General features: G+C 47.7%; 1 protein-coding gene across 1 annotated transcript in view; it reads left to right on the top strand.

Annotated features, from left to right (window-relative positions):
- wdfy3 (WD repeat and FYVE domain containing 3) overlaps positions 1–22,186 on the top strand; it is an 80,711-nt gene that overhangs the window by 17,552 nt on the left and 40,973 nt on the right. Inside the window, exons 4-17 of the mRNA XM_061260110.1 lie at positions 104–213; positions 2,050–2,211; positions 2,899–3,091; positions 4,138–4,324; positions 5,549–5,715; positions 7,686–8,153; positions 8,562–8,663; positions 11,409–11,602; positions 13,413–13,870; positions 15,761–15,844; positions 16,525–16,717; positions 17,577–17,791; positions 19,074–19,186; positions 20,164–20,398. Of these exons, the coding sequence (XP_061116094.1) occupies positions 104–213; positions 2,050–2,211; positions 2,899–3,091; positions 4,138–4,324; positions 5,549–5,715; positions 7,686–8,153; positions 8,562–8,663; positions 11,409–11,602; positions 13,413–13,870; positions 15,761–15,844; positions 16,525–16,717; positions 17,577–17,791; positions 19,074–19,186; positions 20,164–20,398 (2,881 nt within the window). The remainder of the gene's footprint in view (positions 1–103; positions 214–2,049; positions 2,212–2,898; positions 3,092–4,137; positions 4,325–5,548; positions 5,716–7,685; positions 8,154–8,561; positions 8,664–11,408; positions 11,603–13,412; positions 13,871–15,760; positions 15,845–16,524; positions 16,718–17,576; positions 17,792–19,073; positions 19,187–20,163; positions 20,399–22,186) is intronic.

Genomic DNA, 22,186 nt, shown 5'->3' with positions numbered 1-22,186 from the left:
TCTATGGTCATGGTAATGTGTGGGTGTTATCTGTCCCTGCATGCACTGGTGTACAGGTAGATGTCTATGGTAATGGTAATGTGCTGGGTGTTATTCTCCACAGAGGCAGCCAGCAGGGCCATTGTGCAGTTCCTGGAGGTGAACCAGAGTGAGGAGGCCAGCCGGGGATGGATGCTGCTCACCACCATCAACCTCCTGGCCTCATCCGGACAGGTCTGTGCGGTCACTGGGGGTCAAGGGTCAAGTGCAAATGGTTTTCTGCAGGGTTGCCCAACCCTGTTCACTCCAGCCCAAATTTGGCACACCTGATTCTGCTAATTAGAATCGCAATGAGATCTTTAGCTGTTGAATGAGGTGAGCTTTGAGGCTGGAGTGAAAACCAGATGATAGATCTCCGGGCTCAAGGGTCAAGCAGAAATGTCTTAACGTGGAGCAAACACTGTAATTTATATCTGGATCTGTCATTTGAATTTATCAGAATTTGGTTATTTATTTGGTTATGGGAGGATTTTGTATTTGCATTGGGAAGTATGAAACCTGATGGGTTTTTATTCTGAATATGGTTTTTCTTTTCCTCAATAAAATGTTCTTTGTTTTCGGGGATGAGTGGCAGAATGGGGTCTGATAAGAACCATGTTTTTGGAGGTTGTTTTTACAGCGTGACGTCAGGTTGGTGACTCACCCTGTTCTCTCCGGACCCCCCCAGCCTCTTTGTGTGTAGTTCTGCGGGGTGGGGGGGGGCAGCTTCCCAAAAGGGCGTGGCTTCATTTCCACAAGAAAAACCACAGGCCTGTTACTGCTCTTTGGTGCTTCCTGTGTGACGAGCTGCTGACTCAGCCGCAGTCTTTCCCAGACTCCCGCTGAAATAAAACTCAACGCTCTTCCGCCCCTGAAAGGTACACTTCCAACCCTGAGCCGGCTTTACATTCTTCCATCCCGGGAATTTCCGATCCCTCAGCTTTGCATCCCTTTGTGCGGGATCGGGGGGGGCTGTGGATTCGGTATTCCGAGCCCCGGGATGCAGACAAAAGGCCGGCTGGACTCCGACGTTCCCGACAGCGGGAGTGGAACAGTGATGCTCATTACCCCAGACAGTCTCTCCCTGCACTTTCTCCTCTCCTCTCGTCTGGTGTGAGAAAATGGAAGCCCTGCCACCCCCCCCCCCCCCCCCCCCCCCCCGGTGTGTCAGGTGTAATTTCTCTGTGGCTGACTCCGTAATTGTGCCGGGGCTGGGGGGAGGTGAAATAACCTTGACCTGCCGCTCCCCGGTTTGTGTAGCCGTGATGTTGTTATTCAGTCTCTCTGCGCGGGAGTTAACCCCCTCCTGTCCGCGGGGTGCCCCTCCACCCCCTCCCGAAACCGCCGCACGGATTTACCGCTGCGACACCCCCACTCGCAGTCACGTGACCTTTCTTCACTTACTGATCCACTGAGCAAATGCATGATAATCATTACATAGTGTGTCATAGATACATGCAGAAATCAAACTGTATGGACCAGTTTCACAGATGCACATTAAGCTGAGTACTAGATTAAAATCAATTGTGATTTTCAATTTAGTCCAGGATTGAACTTAATCTGTGTCTGGGAAAACCAGCCCAGACCAGACTGTATATATGACATCATTCTGGCTTACTGGTATTTAAAACGTTACTATTTAATAAAAGCCTTAATGTATACAGCAGATGCATTCTGTAAGTCTGTTCTGGCACATATCCAGATAATCACCATTTGTAGTCATTTCCCCATGTTGTCCCGTTCTTTGACAGGCAGAAAGTGCATTTCTGTGTTCCTTTGTGTATACTTATCTGTCTGTTGAGAGCTGTTATCGTGCCTTGTTATGTTTCTCGGCAGGACCCAATCCCGGATTAGACAAGCCTACTGTATGTGCTAAGCGCTAATATGTGCTACCGTGCGCTAGCTGTACTGGTTAGATAAGCTTTGACAGAATCAGAAATGGCAGTCAGTCTTAAGGCTTCTCTGATAGGAGCGAGAGCACGGCATTGCAGAACCATAAAGAAACACGAGACTCCTCTTCTCTCTCTGCAGAAAACAGTGGACTGTATGACCACCATGTCGGTGCCCTCCACGCTGGTGAAGTGTCTGTACCTGTTCTTCGATTTGCCGCACACACCTGAGGTCGCTGGCGCTTCTCCCACTGAGCTGCCCCTGGCGGACCGTCGAGCACTGCTGCAGAAGGTGTTCGTGCAGGTGAGGCTGCGGTCGCTTCAACCGTGGACCACGGTTTAATATTCTTACCGGAGCCGAGTGAGAGAACTGGACCTCAAATACGTAATTGTTTTTGATTCAAATACTTTCCTCGATTGATCTTGCCTGGTGCAGTTGAGCCAAATCAAGAGGACCAGAAGGTGGGGTTTGTACTTTTTGAGAGTATTGCATAGGTTACAATACACCGGACGAGTGAAGTGTAGAAAAGTATTTGAATCCAAAACAATTACATATTTTATCCAGGTCGGACTTCAGAATAGTCATCACCATAAAGTGCAGGCCCATATTTGTTTCTCAGAAAAAATGGTTCCAATTGTAACTCTCTAATTCCATAGACAAACCATATCTAGTTCAAGGGTTCTTTGTTGGACAAAATGGTTGTGTCTGGGAGCTTTCACACTTCACTCCTATGATAGTGGGTTCCTAAAAGAACGAAAAACAGTTCCTCTATGGAGGAAACTTTTTTCTGAGAGAGTATGGACCAGGTAAACTTTTCTCTTCAGTTAGTCCTGATCCAGAAAGTCATAGGGTATGCTGCTTTTATGTGTATACCTGTTCCTCTATGGAGACAAGCCAAGGAGCCGTTCAGAAGCGTTATTTCTGAGAGGGTGGGCTATCGGCAGCCCCAGGAGCAGTGTGAGACCTGACCTCCTCTTCCTCTCGCGGCAGATCCTGGTGAAGCTCTGCAGCTTCGTCTCCCCGGCGGAGGAGCTGGCCCAGAAGGACGACCTCCAGCTGCTGTTCAGCGCCATCACCTCCTGGTGCCCTCCTCATAACCTGCCCTGGAGGAGGAGCTCCGGGGAGGTGCTGATGACCATCTCCCGCCACGGCCTCAGCCTCAACGTGGTCAAATACATACACGGTGCGTACGTGTGTGTGTATGTGTGTGTGTGTGTGTGTGTGTGTGAGTGTGTGTGTGTGTGAGTGTGTGTGTGTGTGTGTGTGTGAATGTGTATGTGTGTGAATGTGTGTGTATGTCATTGTGCGTGTGTGCATGCGTGTGTGTGTGTGCGTGTGTGTGTATCTTTGTGCATGTGGGTGTGTATGTGCATGTGTTTGAGTAGCTGTAATAAGCAGTCGTTAAATTAAATTACATTAAATGCATTTGCTAATTAAATGGGCCACAGACTCAGAAAGACATTGAGAATCTCAGCCATATGGCATTTTAAATATACTTATGATTACATTTGAAACCTCTTGGACTCTATGTGGTGCTGTATGGTGAGACTGTTTGTTTGTGTATTTGGTCTGGATGGCTCAGTGTCTATCTGGCTAACACCTGCAGTTGTTGGATTGTGTTTAGCTGTGAAGGTTATCTGCAAACTTGATACTGAGCAGCCTGTGTATCTGGGTTCAGTGCTAGTAGCCATTTTACACTGGGGGGGGAGAACATTCCAGAAGAATGGGTGTGTGGGAAAGAATACAAGATGAAGCCATTTAAAAATGCTATGGCATTTCACTTGGTGGGTTACACTTGGGGCGAACATTCAAACAAATATGGGTTTGTCCTTGATATTTTCAGTCCATTGAAAGAAATCAACTCTCGCAATACTGTGTAATGTCCTTGGGGAACTGTTTCTACATGAAACGGTTCTGCAATACATGCAGTCAATTATTGCAGTGCCTTGGGCCGTTATATTTTCAAAGTAATGTGCTACATAATATTTTCACTCAACTGTTTTGCTATTGCATTTTGCAGTTTTTGTTTTTTGTGCCGTGATAAGTGTGTAAAATGTGCGTAAAATGTAATGTGGTGTATTATTTATCCAGAGAAAATTGTTGCACATTACTTTGAAAAACATAACAGCCCAGGGTTCTACACCATATTTTCTCTGACCCATTTTGCGGTTTTGTTTTTTTGCTTTGCAGTAAGTGTGTAAATTATACTGTGACGTGTTATTTCTCCAGAGAAAGAGTGTCTGTCCACATGCGTCCAGAACATGCAGCAGTCCGACGACCTTTCACCCCTGGAGATTGTGGAGATGTTCGCTGGCCTGTCCTGCTTCCTGAAGGACTCCAGCGACGTGTCCCAGACCCTGCTAGACGATTTCCGCATGTGCCAGGGATACTCCTTCCTCTGTGACCTCATGCTGAGGTACGGGGGTAGCTACAGGGCGAGCACGGGGGCTCCCCGAGCTCAACGTGTTCCTGTACAAGCTTGTTCACTTAGTCATATTCTGTTTTAGTTTAGCACTGCTGGGATGTTTTTTATTGCAATCATGGAATTCCCTGTAAAAAGTGTCTCGGTATCCCCTTTGGTTCTCAAGCCCCTCTGAAGCACATTCTTACTTTAGATGTGTGTGTGAGTGAAGTTTTAAAAATGCATTTCGGTGGGGTAAACGCAGATATGCATTGATCTGAGAGATTCTAGAAGAATGACATGCAGACAGACATGGACTTATTGTTTTTGCTGAGCAACAAAGGCAACTTAAGATATTCAGATCTGCTCTGTTGTATTTCCCTGTGTTTTTTCAGGACATTTTCACAAGTATTTAAAATATGCCGATGAATCGTTTTTTTTTTAATGGAATAAACAGAGAGTGGGTTGGTTAGAGTAAGTCTAGTAGAAGGACATGGATGCTTTAATTGTACTGGCAGAGCAACAAAGGCTTCAAATATTCATATGATCCATGTTGCATTTGATCCATTTTTCAAACAGAGCAGTGACAGTCCATTTTTCAAACAGTAGCTGTGTCTGGCAGGATAGTGTTTGAGGCCAGTGTGCGTTTTAACCCCAGGAGCAGGATCGCATTTTGAGATACTGTGTGTGTGTATTAATCCGACACACACTGCCGTAGATGGAGCAGGATAGTGTTTGAGGTGTGTGTTTATATTAATGCCAGGTTGGAGCAGGATAGTGTGTGAGGTGTGTGTTTATATTAATGCCAGGTTGGAGCAGGATAGTGTTTGAGGTGTGTGTATTAACACCAGGTTGGAGCAGGATAGTGTTTGAAGTGTGTGTGTATATTAATGCCAGGTTGGAGCAGGATAGTGTCTGAGGTGTGTGTGTATATTAATGGCAGGTTGGAGCAGGATAGTGTTTGAGGCGTGTGTGTGTGTGTGTATTATTTCTGTGTTTTAGGCTGGAACAGGACAGTGTGTGAGGTGTGTGTGTATATTAACGGCAGGTTCGAGCAGGATAGTGTGTGAGGTGTGTGTATTAATACCAGGTTGGAGCAGGATAGTGTTTGAGGTGTGTGTATTAATACCAGGTTGAAGCAGGATAGTGTTTGAGGTGTGTGTTTATATTGATGCCAGGTTCGAGCAGGACAGTGTGTGAGGTGTGTGTGTATTAATCCTGTGTTTTAACCCCGCGCAGGCTGGAGCAGGCCAAAGAGGACGACGCTAAGGACGCGCTGAAGGACCTGGTGAACCTGGTGACGGCTCTGACCACGTACGGCGTGAGCGACCTGAAACCCGGGGGTCTCACCACGGGGGCGCCCTTCCTGCTGCCGGGGTTCGTGGTCCCGCAGCCCGCCGGGAACGGTCAGTACCGCCACCATAATCCCGAACCTGTAGATTTTATTTTTACATTGAATTTACACCTGTCTGGTATGGGGAACAGGCTAGCCTGAATTTGTGAAGAGTACTGATTCTGTACGTACACATGAACTGCAGAAGTTATAATTTAAATTTATATGAGTTTGAAGGTAAAGCTGAGAATGTGTGTGTGTGTTTTCTGGGAAATAATATTACTATGACATGTATTGTAGAGTTTAATTTCCTGCAGTACTGTCCGTTGAGCTTTTATTCTGAAGTATTTCTTCTGAAGTAATTTATGCATCTCAAAATAAGTTATTGGATTCACCAAATTACGGTGCCTTGTCGTCCGTTTTGGTGCGGAATCAAGACAATATTAGTGGAACAAACCTCAGTCAGCAAAAGTGTAATAAGTCGTGTTGTAGCTGCGTTAGATGTTTTAAAAATAATTACACTTGGTGATTGAACTCAGCAGGCAGTCCTGCAGTCCAATTTCCAGCACGGAGGCGGTAGCGTGAAGTTTTACAGGAGTGTTTTTACGCTTTGATAATGCTTTAAACCGGTTTATTCATGCGGGATTAATGCTGTGGCAGAAGACGTTGAGGGTGTGCTGAATATTCCTGATTGTCTCATTGTTTTATTTGCCTTCAGGCACACTCTAGTTGCTCTCTGTGTGTTTGACCTCTGTAGCTGTTATTTTCTGTCTGACATCCTCTTTTGAATTACTTTAAGCCCTCATTGAACAGGTTAGCAAACCAGGCCCACCTTGGCGTGTGTGAATTGATTAGTTTTCTTATCAGGAAAGGCTTTGAGTCCCCTGGAGGAAGGAGGAGGGCAGGAGCGTAGTTAAGAGGAGAGGACGTGTTGCGTTTGATAAGGCGCGGGAGAGGTGCGTGCGTCTGGCCAGGATCGCCCACTCCCAGTGGGGTTCAGGAGAAAGACGTGGCTCTGTGTTTCCATGGGACAGACAGAGACGTGGCTTGTCACTTCACAGGGAGGCGGTGATGAAGACCTCAGAATGAACCATAGAATGTGACTTTGTTCTTGTGCAATGTTAGAGCCTGAATGGCTACTCTATGAATTAGTGATGATTAATTAATTTGCCTGTTAAAATTTCCATTGAGACAGATATCAGTATGTCAGCAGTTTTATAAAAAATAAAGTACTGGGTTTGAATGAGGACTTGTTTCTGACATTAGGGTCCTTAAAGCGCTAGTTTCTTGCGTTTCTTTTATAATCCTTACTCAGTGTGGATGTACAGTAATTTCAGAAGCGGTTGTAGAGCATCCATCTTAAGAGCACTGAAGCATGTTTAGTGAAGTTTTTCTTGGCGTGCGTCACCTCCTGAAGCCATTATCTTTTGCAGTGTAAATTTGCGTTTAAATTTCATATAACACTACTGTAGTGCAGTAATCCATGTTAGGAGCACAGTCGCAGGTTTAGTGCAGTTTTATGTCCCTGAACTGATCAGGTTGTGCTATATTGTGACAGGCACTGAGACTGATAAAATGTTGAAAATGGCTGGTGATTTTTTACAATCCACAAGCTACTCTAGCCAGTGTTTGTGTTAATAAAAGTGAATTTCATCTCCTGGCAGGGTTTGATTGACGACTTCTGACATTAGGGTTCTAGGGTTCAAAGGGGCCTTGTTTTTCTTGCATTTCTTTTCTGACCCTTTTACAGTGTGTAAACCCTGGTGTAAAAGCCAGCTATGACCAGCTTGAAATTACCAGCTTCCAGCTGTTTCAAAACATGGCTTCAGCTGGTCAAACCATGTTAAGTATGGAACTGGTCTGAACTGGTCAACCAGCTACCAGCTATTTCAAAACATAGCTAGAGCTATTTTCTTCAGCAAGGTGTAGGTTCAACTCTCAAACGACACTTCACTGTATTGCAGTAGTTCATGTTCAGTGAAGTTTTTTGTCCCTGATCAGAGGCCGTATCTCATGTTGTCTGAAACGTTTTCCCGGCTGCAGGACATGCGGTGAGGAACGTTCCGGCCTTCGCCGTTCTCCAGAACGCCTTCCTGAAGGCCAAGAGCGGCCGGCTGACGCGCCTCATCATGGACGCCATCGGCAACATCTACATGGCCGACAGCGCCAACTACTTCCTGCTGGAGCCCCAGCACACGCTGTCGCAGTTCGCCGAGCGCCTCTCGCGCCTCCCCGAGGCCCAGGCCAAGTACTTCGAGCTGCTGGAGTTTGTGGTGTTCAGCCTGAACTACGTGCCGTGCAAGGAGCTGTTCAGCGTTAGCGTGCTGCTGAAGGCTAGCTCCTCGTACCAGTGCTGCATCACGGCCACCCGGAGCCTGCTCAAACTGGCCCGCCACGACCCCGTGTTCAGCGACGTGTTCCGCGAGGTGGGGCTGCTGGAGGTCCTGGTCACCCTCCTGCACAAATACGCTGCCCTGCTGAAGGACCCCGCCCAGGCCCAGAGCGAGCAGGGTGAGCTTCCGGAAGCTTCTGCGGCTTGTGTCGAAATAAACTCGGCGTCAGTTCCTCAGACACATATTAAGCTTAGTCCTGTGTCGAAACTCTCCATTTTTTATTTAGTTTTATAGCCTATAGGCTTAATCTGTGTCTCTGAAACCAGCCCTAGATCTATTTAATACTAGAAAAACTTTTTTGTCTGCCAGTGGATTGACTCAGTTGTCGGTTACTTCTGCCTTTTTATTAGTCTTACTGCTCTAAATCAGCAGGCGTGTGTTTAGTTTGATTAATGAAAATGTAAATGCGTGTTTTTGTGCTCCACCATAAACTCGTCTGCTAAATGAATGCAATGTAACGGGAGTCGGGGGCAGCGGAGGGCTGTGCTGTCCATGGCGGGCGCGTGATTGGTTCTCTCCTGGTCAGGTGGCTGTAAGAAGCACAGTGTTGCGGAGGAGCAGAAGCAGCTGGCCTGGCTGGTGATGGAGACACTCACAGTGCTGCTGCAGGGCTCCAACACCAACGCAGGTGTGCACATCTTTCTCCTCTCTCTCTCTTTCTCCTCTCTCTCTTTCACCTTCTCTCTCCTCTCCTTCCTGTTTTAGCCGACACGCAGCATGACATCACACTGTCATGCCGGGCACACACCTTTGTGTTAAATTTGACATTTGCTGCAAATGTCTGTGTCTTAGTGGCTGTGTTTTCTTATAAATATGCATATGTTTATAATTTAGGGGAGGTCTTGTGAATGATCCCCCCTCTGCTTCCACTAGCCCCCACCGAGCCGCCAAATCCTCAGAAAATCTCTCTTTGTGTCGCTGCGCGCAAATCCGCTCCCTGGGATTAACGCAGGCCGTAATCCCGCTGGAATCCTCTAATATCCCGCACCTGCATCCGTCGCGTAATCCCTACCCCGACAATGTCATCCCCGGCTCTCAGTCTGCGCGGTGAAGGCGGAGACGACGCTCTCTCTCACCCGCCAATGACAAGTGACTCATCCGTACCTGGGCTCAAATAGCATTTGTTTTGTGGTGCCTGGTTCATTTGAGCCTGCGGGGAGGAGTAAAATGGGTGGGGTTTACACTGTTGGGATCATTCAGTTGTTCCAATACACCAGGCAAGCCAACACAGCTCAAGCTGGGTTTTGAAACTGCGGGTAGCTGGTTGACCAGTTCAGACCAGCTACAAGCTTGACAACGTTTAGCTGGTTGACCAGTTTAGACCAGACTCTTACTCTTACTAGTTTGTCCAGCTCACGTCATGTTTTGAAACAGCTGGTAGCCGGTCATTTGAAGCTGGGTTTTACATCAGCTATGCGGAAAAGTGTTTGAACCAAAAACGAATGCTATTTGAACCCAGGTGTGAACTCGTCAGGTGGAGGCTACTCAAACGGCGCTTCCGATGGGTGGACATCGACAGACAGCTCTGAGATCCGAGTGACGCTCTCCCTTGGTTTTCCTCCTCATCTCCTGCACTATTCCCGGCCGGCCTGGTTTATTCTTCCTGGGAGAGAAACGGGAAAAGGCATCTATTCCCCCCGGGATCCTGCTCACAGCGTTTTCCCTCTGCCCTGTCGCTTCCCGTTTCCTCTTCCCAGGCAGTCGCTCCGCAAAAACAAATCTTCACACCTACCCCAATCTTTCATGTGCCGTTTGTGCTGCTAACATCACTAAACAAAATAAGTCCATTTTTGAAACCTTGAAGAAGCTGTCCTTGCCTTTGATAGAAGGCATTCGTGTATTTTATTGGTTTACACCAGACAGGATCCTGAACATGTTTCTGTATGTGGGCTTGGTTGCGTGTGGCTCTTGTAGAACATTCCGGTTGATAATTTATCTCCAGGCCGCACCACTGGTCTTCAGCTGTGCAGGGACGTGCGTGTACCTGTCTGTGCAGGTGATGGAGGGCTCTGCAGAACCTGCCTGGCGCATTTTAAATACAGGAGCAGGAGAAATCTCCTGTGCCCAGACTTCCACTCAATACATTTAAAGAGGCATAAATTAAACCTCTACCAGTGATAATTCTTTTCCATTTTTGGCTGTATGGAATACTGAGTATCAGAGAATTCTTCGGAGGGTACTGCCTGTGTATGTTCTTCCAGTATTAGCTCTTATTCTAATCAATATTCATTCTCCTTTTAAAAAACTGCTATCTTTGATATTTTCTAGTATTTTCTTTAGTTTTCCTACACAATAATTTACCACTGGAGGTAAACACAATTTGTTTCTTTTTTCATTTAAAAAGCACAATGCATGAAAACAAGTGAATAGAATAAGACACATTTTTCTTCATCTCCTTGTCTCTTTGGCTGGTGCAATAGCATATTAGCAGAAGTAATGGCTTTTCATCAGCACCTGTAATGCAGAGGCATTAATCCTGCAGCAGTATTAGCTCCCTCCAGGTGTGGAGCTCAGATTAGTGCTCTCTGAAACAGCACATTTCTATAGCTCTCTGCTCCCAGTGCAGTGTGTGTGTGTTTGTGTGTGTGGAGGTGCGTATGTGTGTGTGAGTAGGTGTGTGAGTGTATAAGTGTGTGTGAGTGTGTATATAAGTATGTGTGTGTGTGTGTGTGCATGCGTCTGTGAGTGGGTGTGTTTGTGTGTGAGTGTGTGTATAAGTGTGTGAGTGTGTGAGTGCGTGTGTGTGTGTGAGTATGTGTGTGTATGTGTTTGTGTGTGAGTGTGTGTATAAGTGTGTGAGTGCGTGTGTGTGTATGTGTGTGTGTGTGTCTCTGAGTGCGTGTGTATGTGTGTGAGTGTGTGTGTGTGTGTCTGAGTGGGTGTGTTTGTGTGTGAGTGTGTGTGTGTGTGTGTGTGCGTGTGTCTGTGAGTGGGTGTGTTTGTGTGTGAGTGTGTGTATAAGTGTGTGAGTGTGAGTGTGTGAGACGGTGTGTGTGCGTGCTCGGCAGGCTGTGCCAGGTGTGTGTGCATCTCTCTGGTTCTCTCTCTCCTGCCTGCAGTAGCACTGCGCTGTTCTGTCGTGAGTGTGTCTGTTTGGAGTGAGATTTACAGTACTGAATTCAGCCCTAGTTTTACCTCCTGTCAGCAGACTGGGTTTTCCAGGAATTAGCCATTTTTCACCTGACTGATTTTACTGGTTTTTTATTCTCCCTCTTTCCCAAATTGGTTCTTTTTCTCTCTTTAATATTTCTTGTTTGTGTGTTTCTCTCTCCCTCCCTCTCTCTATCTCCCTCCTTCCACCCTCTCTCCTTCTTCCTCTCCCCTCCTCCCTCCTTCTCTCCCACTCCCCCCTCCCCCCCCCCCCCTCTCTCAGGTCTGTTCCGGGAGTTTGGTGGTGCACGCTGTGTCCATAACATCCTGCGGTACAGACAGTGTCGTGAGCACGCTCTGATGATCATCCAGCAGCTGCTCCTGTCCCCCAGCGGGGACGATGACATGGGCACTCTGCTGGGCCTGATGCACTCTGCACCGCCCACTGAGCTGCAGCTGAAAACAGACATCCTGAGGGTGAGAGTCTGCTCCTCACCTCACCCCCTAACCCCTACAGACCCAAACCCCTACACCTCCTAACCATAACCCTGCACCTACACCCCCTAGCCCCTACACCCCCACGCCCCCTGACCATAACCCTGCACCTACACCCCCTAACCCCTACACCCCCACGCCCCCTGACCATAACCCTGCACCTACACCCCCTAACCCCTACACCCCCACGCCCCCTAACCATAACCCTGCACCTACACCCCCTAACCCCTACACCCCCACGCCCCCTAACCATAACCCTGCACCTACACCCCCTAACCCCTACACCCCCACGCCCCCTAACCATAACCCTGCACCTACACCCCCTAACCCCTACACCCCCACGCCCCCTAACCATAACCCTGCACCTACACCCCCTAACCCCTACACCCCCACGCCCCCTGACCATAACCCTGCACCTACACCCCCTAACCCCTACACCCCCACGCCCCTACACATCCTAACCATAACCCCTATGTGTGTTAGAGAGAGAGAGCGAGAAAGAGGCACACGTGCATACACATACGTAGACATGCACACAGATTATTGCCTTTTTTGTTTGATAATTACTGTTACTTTAATTATGCAGCTGAGATTATCTTCAAAAGAAGTGTTTCATTCTGAGTTCATTATCCATTGCCTGTTTTCCTCTTCGGGATAATCAGGATTTGGAATTGTCGCTTTGAGAGAATTCTCATTCAAATGGAATTCATTAGTTTCAGGAAATGGACATTTTCAAAAGCTGCTGGCATAAAAAGATCCAGCTATGAGTGTAAATTAGGTTTTTGTAATGCTTGTAAGGAGGTCTCCTCTGTGGTCTTCAAAACTGGCAAATATCATGCACATTAATACACACACACACACTCACACACACACATACTTGCTTATTGTGTTGTTATTATGTTGTGTTTAAGTAATTTAATGAACCTGCAGGAAAACACTTAAATGTAAGGGACTTATGTGACTAAAATGTGGGTCTTCTCCACTCCTTCAAATGCAGATTATAGTGATTAAACCATCATCACCATGATTCACCTGCCATGTAGCATCAAGGGGAAATAATCAGTCTCTTCCCTTGCAATTATTATTCATCATGTATTGTACAATCAATTTGAACTTTAAATTAGTTTGAGTTTTTGCCAGCAGTCAATAACTGCCATGTTGTTGTTCTTTTTGAATAAGTCAAGGTAGACATTTTACCCAAACTTTAAGTTTCACAGTGAAACTCACTGTTTGCCCAGTGCCGGTCAGAAGCAGATGGGCCGATGGGCCGATTCTGCTCAAGGTTTCTTTCTATTAATCAGGGAGTTTTTCCTTGCCACTCTAGCACTAGGCTTGTTCTGAGGGGGTCTCAGGCCTGGGTTCTTTGTAAAGCTGCTTTGTGACAATCTTATGTTGTCAAAAGCACTACACATATAAATTGAATAGAATTGAATTTAAATGAAAATTGAGTCAGACTCGTGTGGAAGGCCCAGGCTTTCTGCGGTTCACTGTGGTTGTGGTTGAGTAAGTCAAAGCCACCGGCCCCAGCCATTTTATCCATGCAGTTCAGTTTATTGTCCAGAGACAGAGCGCCGCTCGACTGAAATTGCAGAACATTCATGAACACTCTATTGTTGCCGGACATAAACTGGTTGTTGTCCTAAGCAAGAAGTATAAATCCACTCCAGTTGCCCAGAGTATGAACCAAATGGTTCTGTGAAGCATCCACTGCATCCATTGGTCATAGCAATGCTCTGTCATTGGGCTGTAAAATGGCCTCTAATCTTCAACGTAATCCTTAAACCCCCCCCAGGCCCTCCTGGCGGTCCTGAGAGAGAGCCACCGAACCCGCACCGTCTTCCGCAAGGTGGGGGGCTTCGTCTACCTCACCTCGCTGCTGGTAGCCATGGAGACGGCGCTCTGCTCGCCCCCGCGGCACGGCTGGGAGAAGGTGAACCAGAACCAGGTGTTCGAGCTGCTGCTGGCGGTCTTCTGCGCGCTGACGGCGGCTATGCGCTACGAGCCGGCCAACTCGCACTTCTTCCGCACCGAGGTGCAGTTCGACAAGCTGGCCGACGCCCTGCGGCTCCTGGGCTGCTTCTCCGAGGCCCGGAACGTCGCTCCGGCCGGAGTTCTGCCCTCCAACGCCCAGCCCTTCCAGAGGCTCCTGGAGGACGAGCCGCCCTCCAGCGACGGGGTCTGCCCCCGCCTGAGACACTGCAGCAAGCTCTTCATCTACCTGTACAAGATGGCCACCGACTCCTTCGACAGGTAGGAACACCCCCACCCCTGGAAGACTGCAGGCTAGAAATATAATTATATTCATAATACTGTTTGTTGTTAATGTATAATTGATTTGTTAATTGGCTAACGCTTGTATCCAAAGTAACCTGCAGTTGATTAGACTAAGCAGGGGACAATCCCCCCCAGAGCAATGTGGGGTTAAGGGCCCAACAACTGTGTAGATTTCATGATGGAAACATCGGGGCTTGAACCACCAACCTTCTGGGTACCAGTTATGCACCCAGTTAGGCTGCAGGCTGCTAGACACACCATGGTTCCCTTATATTAGCTTCAGTTGAGTTTTCATTCAGGCTTTTGTTTACTTTCTCATTCGAGAGGGACAGTGCACAGTGTCAACATGGATGCTATTGGGTCATGCCATGATCTATTACACCAGTTACCTCAGAGGCTAATTTTCAGCTGTAAGCTCATTTTCAGCTTTTTTAGCCTAGCTAGTCTGTGTAAATAAGCTTTTAGTTTGGATATAGCAGGGTTTTCCTTCAGGAATTCTGTTCCATCCCTCTGTTTTACCTTTACTGATTTTATGCCTTTGACCTTTCGAATGTGTTGAAATTGTGATGAAACACAGAGTCTTCACACAGATATTTTTATATTTCATAGTTCCCCTTCAGTGACAGCCACAAGCAGTATTTTTATTAATATTTTAATTCAGTTGATTTACCTATTCCTTTGACAGGGACCATTTTGTGAGATGATTGGTTTATGAGAGATTGTTGTTCAAGAGATAGTTTAAATGGGTAACATTGACGTTGTCATTGGCTAACCCTGCTGAAGCTAGGGTTCAACTAGGCCAGCTTATGGCCAGCTTGACCAGCTAAATTTTCAAGCTGGTCAAGCTGGCATAGCTGGATTTTCCAGCAGGGACATCTATAAAATACTATATTTACAGATTAAATTTGTAGTGTTTATTTCAATGGCAAGTTGTGACTCACTGAAGGTTCTAAAAAATGTCGAGGTTGTATAAAAGCTCTCCTCAGGTTTTGTAAATCATTATTGACTTCCTCTGTGGTTTCCTTGGCTGCCTGTGGCTGTGGAAGTGGAGGATATCTCACCTGAGACTCCCCGCTGGGCTGGAGCCACAGGCATTAAACAGGAAATCAATTAGTCCCTGACTCCCTGAAATTATTTCCGAGACACTGCCTAGAAATAAAGAACATAAATGTAAAAAGCACACACGCACACACACACACACACACACACACACACACACACACACTGAGAGTTATTCGGAGGCACAGGACCGTGCTCTTTTTTAACGTGTGCCACTGCGACAGCCATTTTAAATTATTTCTGGGCCTGGGCAGGATGTGCTGCAGCCTCCTTTGCTCTGTCGGGACCTGGCAGGTCATGTTGTCTCTAAATGGCTGCCATTAAGCAGGGTGCTGATGTATTGGCATGACTCCCTGTATTTCCACTGAACGCCCTGGCCCGGGCTAAACCCCTCATCACCGTGGTAACTGTCAGAGTTAAATGGAGATCACCTCATGGGCAGGATAATTAAAAGTCACTCTTGATTAATCTGGAGGAACAAATATCCAATTTCACGCAATACCTCATGAGTCTGGGTGGTAAAGACTGATTTGCATGTTGATTTGGCTACGTGTGTGAGTGTGTATGAGAGAGAGAGAGAGAGTGAGAGGGATAGATAAACAGACCTATGCATGTGCTTCTGCTGCTGTTCTTCACTTTGCTCTGATTTCAACTGTCACTAACTGCCTCCCTCCCTCCTTTTCTTTTTCCCTAACCTCTGCCTGGCTGGCCTCCGCTGTGTGTGTGTGTCCGTATGCACACGCACGTGTGTGTATATGCGTGTTTACACCCGCCCACGTGTGTGTGTGTATACATGTGTGTGAGTAGCCGCGCTGAGCAACTGCCCCCCTGCCTGACGCTCGAGACCTCCCTGCCCTCCCCCTGGGGAACTCCAGCTCTCTCCAGGAAGAGGTACTGCACTCTGCTCGGCCCTCCTTTCTGCTTCTCTCTCTCCTCCCTCCTCCCGTCCTCCTGCCTTCCTCAGGGCTGTTAGTTTCAGCGTTTCAGGCTGCTCTCCTGGCCTTTAAAGGCACACTCTAAACCCCCCTGTAGCTGTGCTAATGCCAGCCTGTAGCCTGCAGCCTCTGGAGCTCTGTCCCTGATGTGCATGGTGTGAAGCCTCCCCTCGTCAGGCAGCGCTGCTACACGTTTACACGCCGCGTTAGCACCGCCCGCGAGCGACTCGTCAGCCGAGACCATCCGCTGCGAAATTCTGCAGCGCGTGATGGGATTGGACAGAGCCCACAGCGGGGGAACCCGCAGGAGTCCCGCTCTGTCCAATCACTTCGCTCCCTGCGACTGTGTGGCCCGCCCCCTCCCCATGTCTCCGAAGCGACATTAGCCACAGTTGTTCACAGATTTTACCGTTGCCTTTCCCCAAAAAGTGCATCTTCAAGTAATTTCACAGCAATTTAAAATGTCTTTGGTCTGTTTATTTCAGTCAGGTTATTTTCCCCAGTCTGACTGAGGTGGTTTTAAATCCAGAAAGGTCATGTAAGAGGGTAGAACAGAGAGTGTGTAAGCTCAAATGGCGTCTGATCAGGTTCATGTCACTTCCTGTGAAGGCTGAAGCCCATGTTGTTTCCCCGCAGGCACGGTTACCATGGCTACCATGGAATGTCCACCCACCCTACGCCGTCACTGCCCACCAAAGCTGCGGTGGAGGCAAAGCTCCATGTGGCAAACCCTTCCCATCATGCACCTGACTCTGTGGTCATCCACCCAGGGGCAGGACTGGCCATGCTGGACCTGCTGGCCTCGGTCAGCTCCGAAACTCAGCCGGAGGTACGTCCCACCGCCCTTCAGCTCAGAGCCCGACGCCGTACCGTGGGTGTCCCCCATGGCTCCATTCCGGGCCCGCCTCTTTTTCCTGCCATCCAAGCACAGCTCCGGCGCAGATGGCGAGTGCCGTTTCCAGGACAACCTCCTGCCTTGCTCTCCACAGCATACAGCTTTAGACCTGTCCTCTCCTACACTGCAAAAACTAAAAATAACAAGTATTTTAATCTTATTTATTTTGCCTTTTTGCTAAAAAAGACAAAAATGGGACAGTGTGAGTTATTTCAAGAAATCAAGAAAATTTGAAACACATGAACTTAAAGCAAGCTAATATTTTCTAAATTCTAAGGCAGACTTTTTTTGCAGTGTAAGCTGTACGTTGTGACAGGGTCAACAACGACATGATCACCTGACTGACACAACATCCTTCTCCAGTTATCAAGGCATTCTGTTCAAAGTATATATTTTTTTACTGTCTTGCTGTTATGGTACACAAAATGTACCATAACCATAATTAGTGGTCATTAATAAGCATATTGACAAGAAACATATTGAGCCCAGCTTACTAAGACTTTTGGCACATTCAGAACCTTTTAGCACACACAAAAGCAGTAACATAGGCAACGATTCACCATGGTATTTTCTTTGCACCAGTCATTGGTTGTGTTCTCAGTTTTGCACATGATAAAGGTCTTAGTAAATTCAGCCCATTGTTTTTAGACTTATTGCTTATTGCATGGTTACTGTAAGTGAATTTTAATGGCAAGAAACAGTGGTAAAGGACATTGTAATGCAGTCGTGGGGGATGTTGTGATTGTGAGACTTCTCTGCTCTGACCCATTCCCTCGTGGACTACATTTCCCAGCATGCCCTGGACCTGCAGCTGGCGGTGGGAAACATCCTGCAGCTGCTGGTGCACTCGGAGCGGAACCAGCAGGTTCTCTGTGAGGCGGGGCTCCACTCCCGCCTTCTCCAGCGCTGTAGCGCTGCCCTCGGCGACGAGGACCACCCCCTGCACCCCCCTCTGCAGAGGACCTTCGAGCGGCTGGCCTCCCAGGCCCTCCAGCCAGTGGTGCTCAGGTACGCCTCAGGCTCCGCCCCCCTCCCCACGCCAAAGATACTTTTGTTCCCTCAACTCGTGGCCGGACTTTATACCTCTGCTTTCCCTTCTCGGGGATCCTTGGATGACTTTTCCTGGGGTGGGGTGGTCAGCTCAACACAGCGCTGGAGACTGTGCAGACCTCAGGCCCAGATAAGGCCCAGGAGAGACAGGATGGGCTGATTCTCATTACACTTTATATGACTGCCTGATACAGGACTGCAGTTCTGTAATTACCACCTGTCTACTGAGTTATTCCTCTGTTCTACAGACTAGGCCTATTACCGCTCTGAGGCCAACTCTCCTTCTGTAGCCAAATGACCATCAATCACATTCTCATTTTAAATGTAGTTTTGTATTAAAGTTATGTTTCTGTAAAATTGCTGAGGTAGACTTAACTGCCACCGCATTCACTGCTTCTTCTTCCACATGGCCAGTCAGATGTGATATTTGCTGTTTCTGACAGGCGCTTATTTTAATGGGAAGCTAATCTATCCGCACCCAGGCTGATGTTGTGTTTCTTCCCTGGATTCACGGCGTTATTTTAGTATTTACGGCTGTAATTCCCTGTCCTCAGGTTACCGTGTAAGTCGATTGTCTTTTGCTCAAGGTTAGAGAATTTTGCTCTGATGAATGCGTTACATTTTGTTGTTAAGGCTTTTGTTAACTGTGGTTATTGGATTTTTATTGGAGTTTCACGGACACTGGGGGGGAAATGTATTTCATTGCCATGCCACTGACTAATCAATAAAAACAGCATACATTTTACACTGCTTGAAAAAAACAAAAACACATTTTTAACAGTTTTTCAGAATGGTTGAGGGCACATTAGGAAATAAGTCAAAATACAGATGGGGTTTTAAACCTGAAAATACAATGCAAGCAAAACAAATACAATGATAAAAAATCCAGCTATGCCAGCTTGACCAACTTGGAAATTGAGCTAGTCAATCTGGTCATGATGCTGGTCCAGCTGGGTATGACCTAGTCAACCAGCTAGTGCTGGTAGGTAGTCTGATAAACTGTTTCAAATCAAATGGGCTGGTCAAACCATGTCAAGCTGGGAGCTGGTCTGAACTGGCTAATCAGCTGAACCATGTCAAGCTGGTCTGAACTGGTCAACCAGCTACCAGCTGTTTCAAATCCTAGCTTGAGCTGTTTTTTTTCAGCAGGGAAATGAACCCAGGCACTGAGTGTGCTTCAGACAGTCGTGCTGTGTAATTACGTCGGGATGATATAGCGTCTTTTTGTGGTGTTTCTCAGGGAGTTTCTGCGGCTGGGGAATCCTCTGAACTGCGGTGCCTGGGATAAGAAGCTTCTGAAGCAATACAGAGTGCATAAGCCCAGCTCCCTCAGCTACGACACCGAGGCCAGGAGTAAGTCTTTTCAGAAATAGTAAATAATCATTGTGCAGGAGAAAAGCTTGTGTCCTCAACCCTTTGCTCTTGCTGCCTGGTTTGGTAAGGACTTCCTGCCCGAGCCTGTTTCTACTTCCCATTGCAGATCTGTCTGTTCGGCTTGACTGTAACACTCTCAGTTTTGTGGCTCGTTTGTGTTGTGATATCGAATCTTATTGACTTGTGGTCAGATTGACTGAAATTACAATTTTGGTTATTACCATTTCTTTGTTTTGATTTCCAAGAAAGGGATGTTAACTGGGAGAATAGATCCTCTGTCCTGGCTCTGCAGACCTTTTACAGTGATGCTGGTTTGGTTTATGGTTCTGTCACATGCTAACAGTCAGTCCAGCCAGAGAGGCCTGCCGTTTCCTGAAACCGTTCAGGTGTTCATTGCTCAAGGTCAGTTATTTAGCCAAGCGGTGTTGGAAAAAGGCAAATAACAGTGAACAGACAGATTGCATGTTTGGACAAAATGGCTCCAGAAAGTCTTTCTGTGGGGCGGGGTGAGCTATAATCTCCCCCAGTTTTACAGTCCAAGGACACAGGAAGTCACAGTGTAGTCAGTGCTCAGGAAAGTGCAGAAGCCCCTGTTTGAACTCTGATTTTATTTTTAGTCAGTTCGTCTCTGAACACACATGGGTCAAATACGTAACTGTTTTGGATTCAAATGATTTTCCGTGCTCGATTGATCTTGCTGGGTGCAATTGAACCAACCAAGAGGGACCAGAAGGTGGGGTTTTCATTTTTTGAGAGTATTTCATAGGTTCCAATACACCAGACAACCTCAATAAAAAGTGTGGAAAAGAATATGAATCGAAAACAATTTGCCAGACTAAATAAGGTCTGCAGAGCACAGTAAAATGTAGAAGAGCATGTGAATGATGTATTTGAGCCAGGTCTGTCTCCAGCGCTAACGCTAACGCTAGCCCCCGCTGTGTCTCTCGCCCCTGCAGACAGTATGACCCTGTCGACGGAGGGCTTGGGGCCGGACTGCGTGTTTGGGGCGGGGGAGGATAACGGGCAGTACCGGATCAGCAGGAGTCTGGTCCGCTCTCCCGAGGGCTGCACCGTACCCCTCACCCGCGTTAAGTGCCTGGTCTCCATGACGACGCCCCACGACATCAGACTGCACGGCTCGTCTGTCACTCCGGCCTTCGTGGAGTTTGACACGTCGCTGGAGGGGTTCGGGTGAGGTTTCCCCCACACACACACACACATGTACACACACACTGTCTCACACACACACACACACACACACACACACACACACACTTTGCTGGAGGGGTTCGGGTGAGGTTTCCCCCACACACACACACACACACACACACACACACACACACACGTCGCTGGAGGGGTTCGGGTGAGGTTTCCCCCACATACACACACACACACGTACACACACACTGTCTCACACACACACACACACACACACACACACTTTGCTGGAGGGGTTCGGGTGAGGTTTCTCCCACATACACACACACACACACGTACACACACACTGTCTCACACACACACACACACACTTTGCTGGAGGGTTTCGGGTGAGGTGTTCCCCCCACACACACACACACACACACACACGCAAGTCTTTTCTTTTCAGACTTTCAATTGTACCTGTAACCAGCAACCTTTTTTGGTGTAATCCACCCCCCCTCAGCACCCCTTTTAAAAAGCTTTCTATCCGCAATGTGTGCTGGACTGGAAGGATTCAGACTCTCTCACACCCACATTAAACCTGCGCCTGTAGGATCCAGCACAGAGCGGGTCTACTCAGGCTCCTGAGTCGGGAGACTGGGGAGAGATCTCTGCAGTCACACACACTGGGAGATTATCCTTACATTATTTACATCTGTTATTTAAAACACAGCGAGGTCTGTAAATGTACCGGCTTTATGTCCTGCAATGTGTGCTACAAATTACACATGCACCAAATATGCATGCATGTGTGTGTATGCACATGTGTGTTTGTGTATGTGTGTCTGTGTGTACTTGTCTGTGTGTGTTTCTGTGTGTGGACATATGTGCTTGTGTATGTGTGTATGTGTGTGTGTGGGTGAGTAATGTGCATATATCTCTCTGTGCGTGTATAATGTAAGTGGTGTTTAGAGAGCTTGCGGGCGTCTCAGAGGGGATTATGGGTGTTGAGGAGGGAAATGGCTGGAATGTGTTTGCATGTTATTATCCTGCTGTCTGTGACTGATGGCCGTTTGAGTGCCGCTCTCCACCCACAATGCACCATCCAGAGGCAGCCGCCGCAGCCGCACGTGTGATGTGAAAGATAATGTGGGCTGCGCGGGACTGTCACACACACACACACACACACACACACACACACACACACACCCCTGCGTCTCTGCGTGTCCTTTTCCCCGCCGGCTGAAGACGTGCGATGCCGCGTCAGCTGTAGGATCGAGGAGGTGTGCGTTCGACAGCAGCGTGCGTGATAACTGTCCCAGTTTTATCTCCGCAACACGTACAGGGAAAACAATAACTGTGGAACTCCCCATCTGGAGATGTGAAATATTAATGCGCTCCACTCTCGCCTGAGAGGTTGCTGTCAGGGCTGCCAGGGCTATGGTCGGGAGAAACACCCTGGGTTTATTAACGTGTCTGGGCTGGGGGCGTTGATGCGCGTTGGGAGGGGTTTGTGTGTGTGTGTGTGTGTAGGGGGGTTCCAGACCTGGAGGTAACAGTCTCAAGGTCACAGCTGCTCTGGTACGCCCCGTCCCCCTGGTGGACAGCCGTGGAATGACACCCTGATGGCAGAGGGAACGTTTAACCCAGGGGTTCCTAAACAATGGGTCGGGAACCCATGTTGGGTCACTAGATTTCAGGATGGGGTCGCCTGAAAATCTTTAAAAAGATTAAATGTAATTATTGTCTCTTTAAAATATGTAGAATGTTGGGCACTACATGTTAAAACAACCCAACTATAATAAAGCAATGAGGCAGGAGAGGCTGTGGTGCATTTCC

This window comes from Conger conger, chromosome 11 (assembly GCF_963514075.1).
Source record: "Conger conger chromosome 11, fConCon1.1, whole genome shotgun sequence".
In the NCBI taxonomy this organism is placed as follows: Eukaryota; Metazoa; Chordata; class Actinopteri; order Anguilliformes; family Congridae; genus Conger; species Conger conger.
This window is presented reverse-complemented; position numbering and strand designations above follow the sequence as displayed.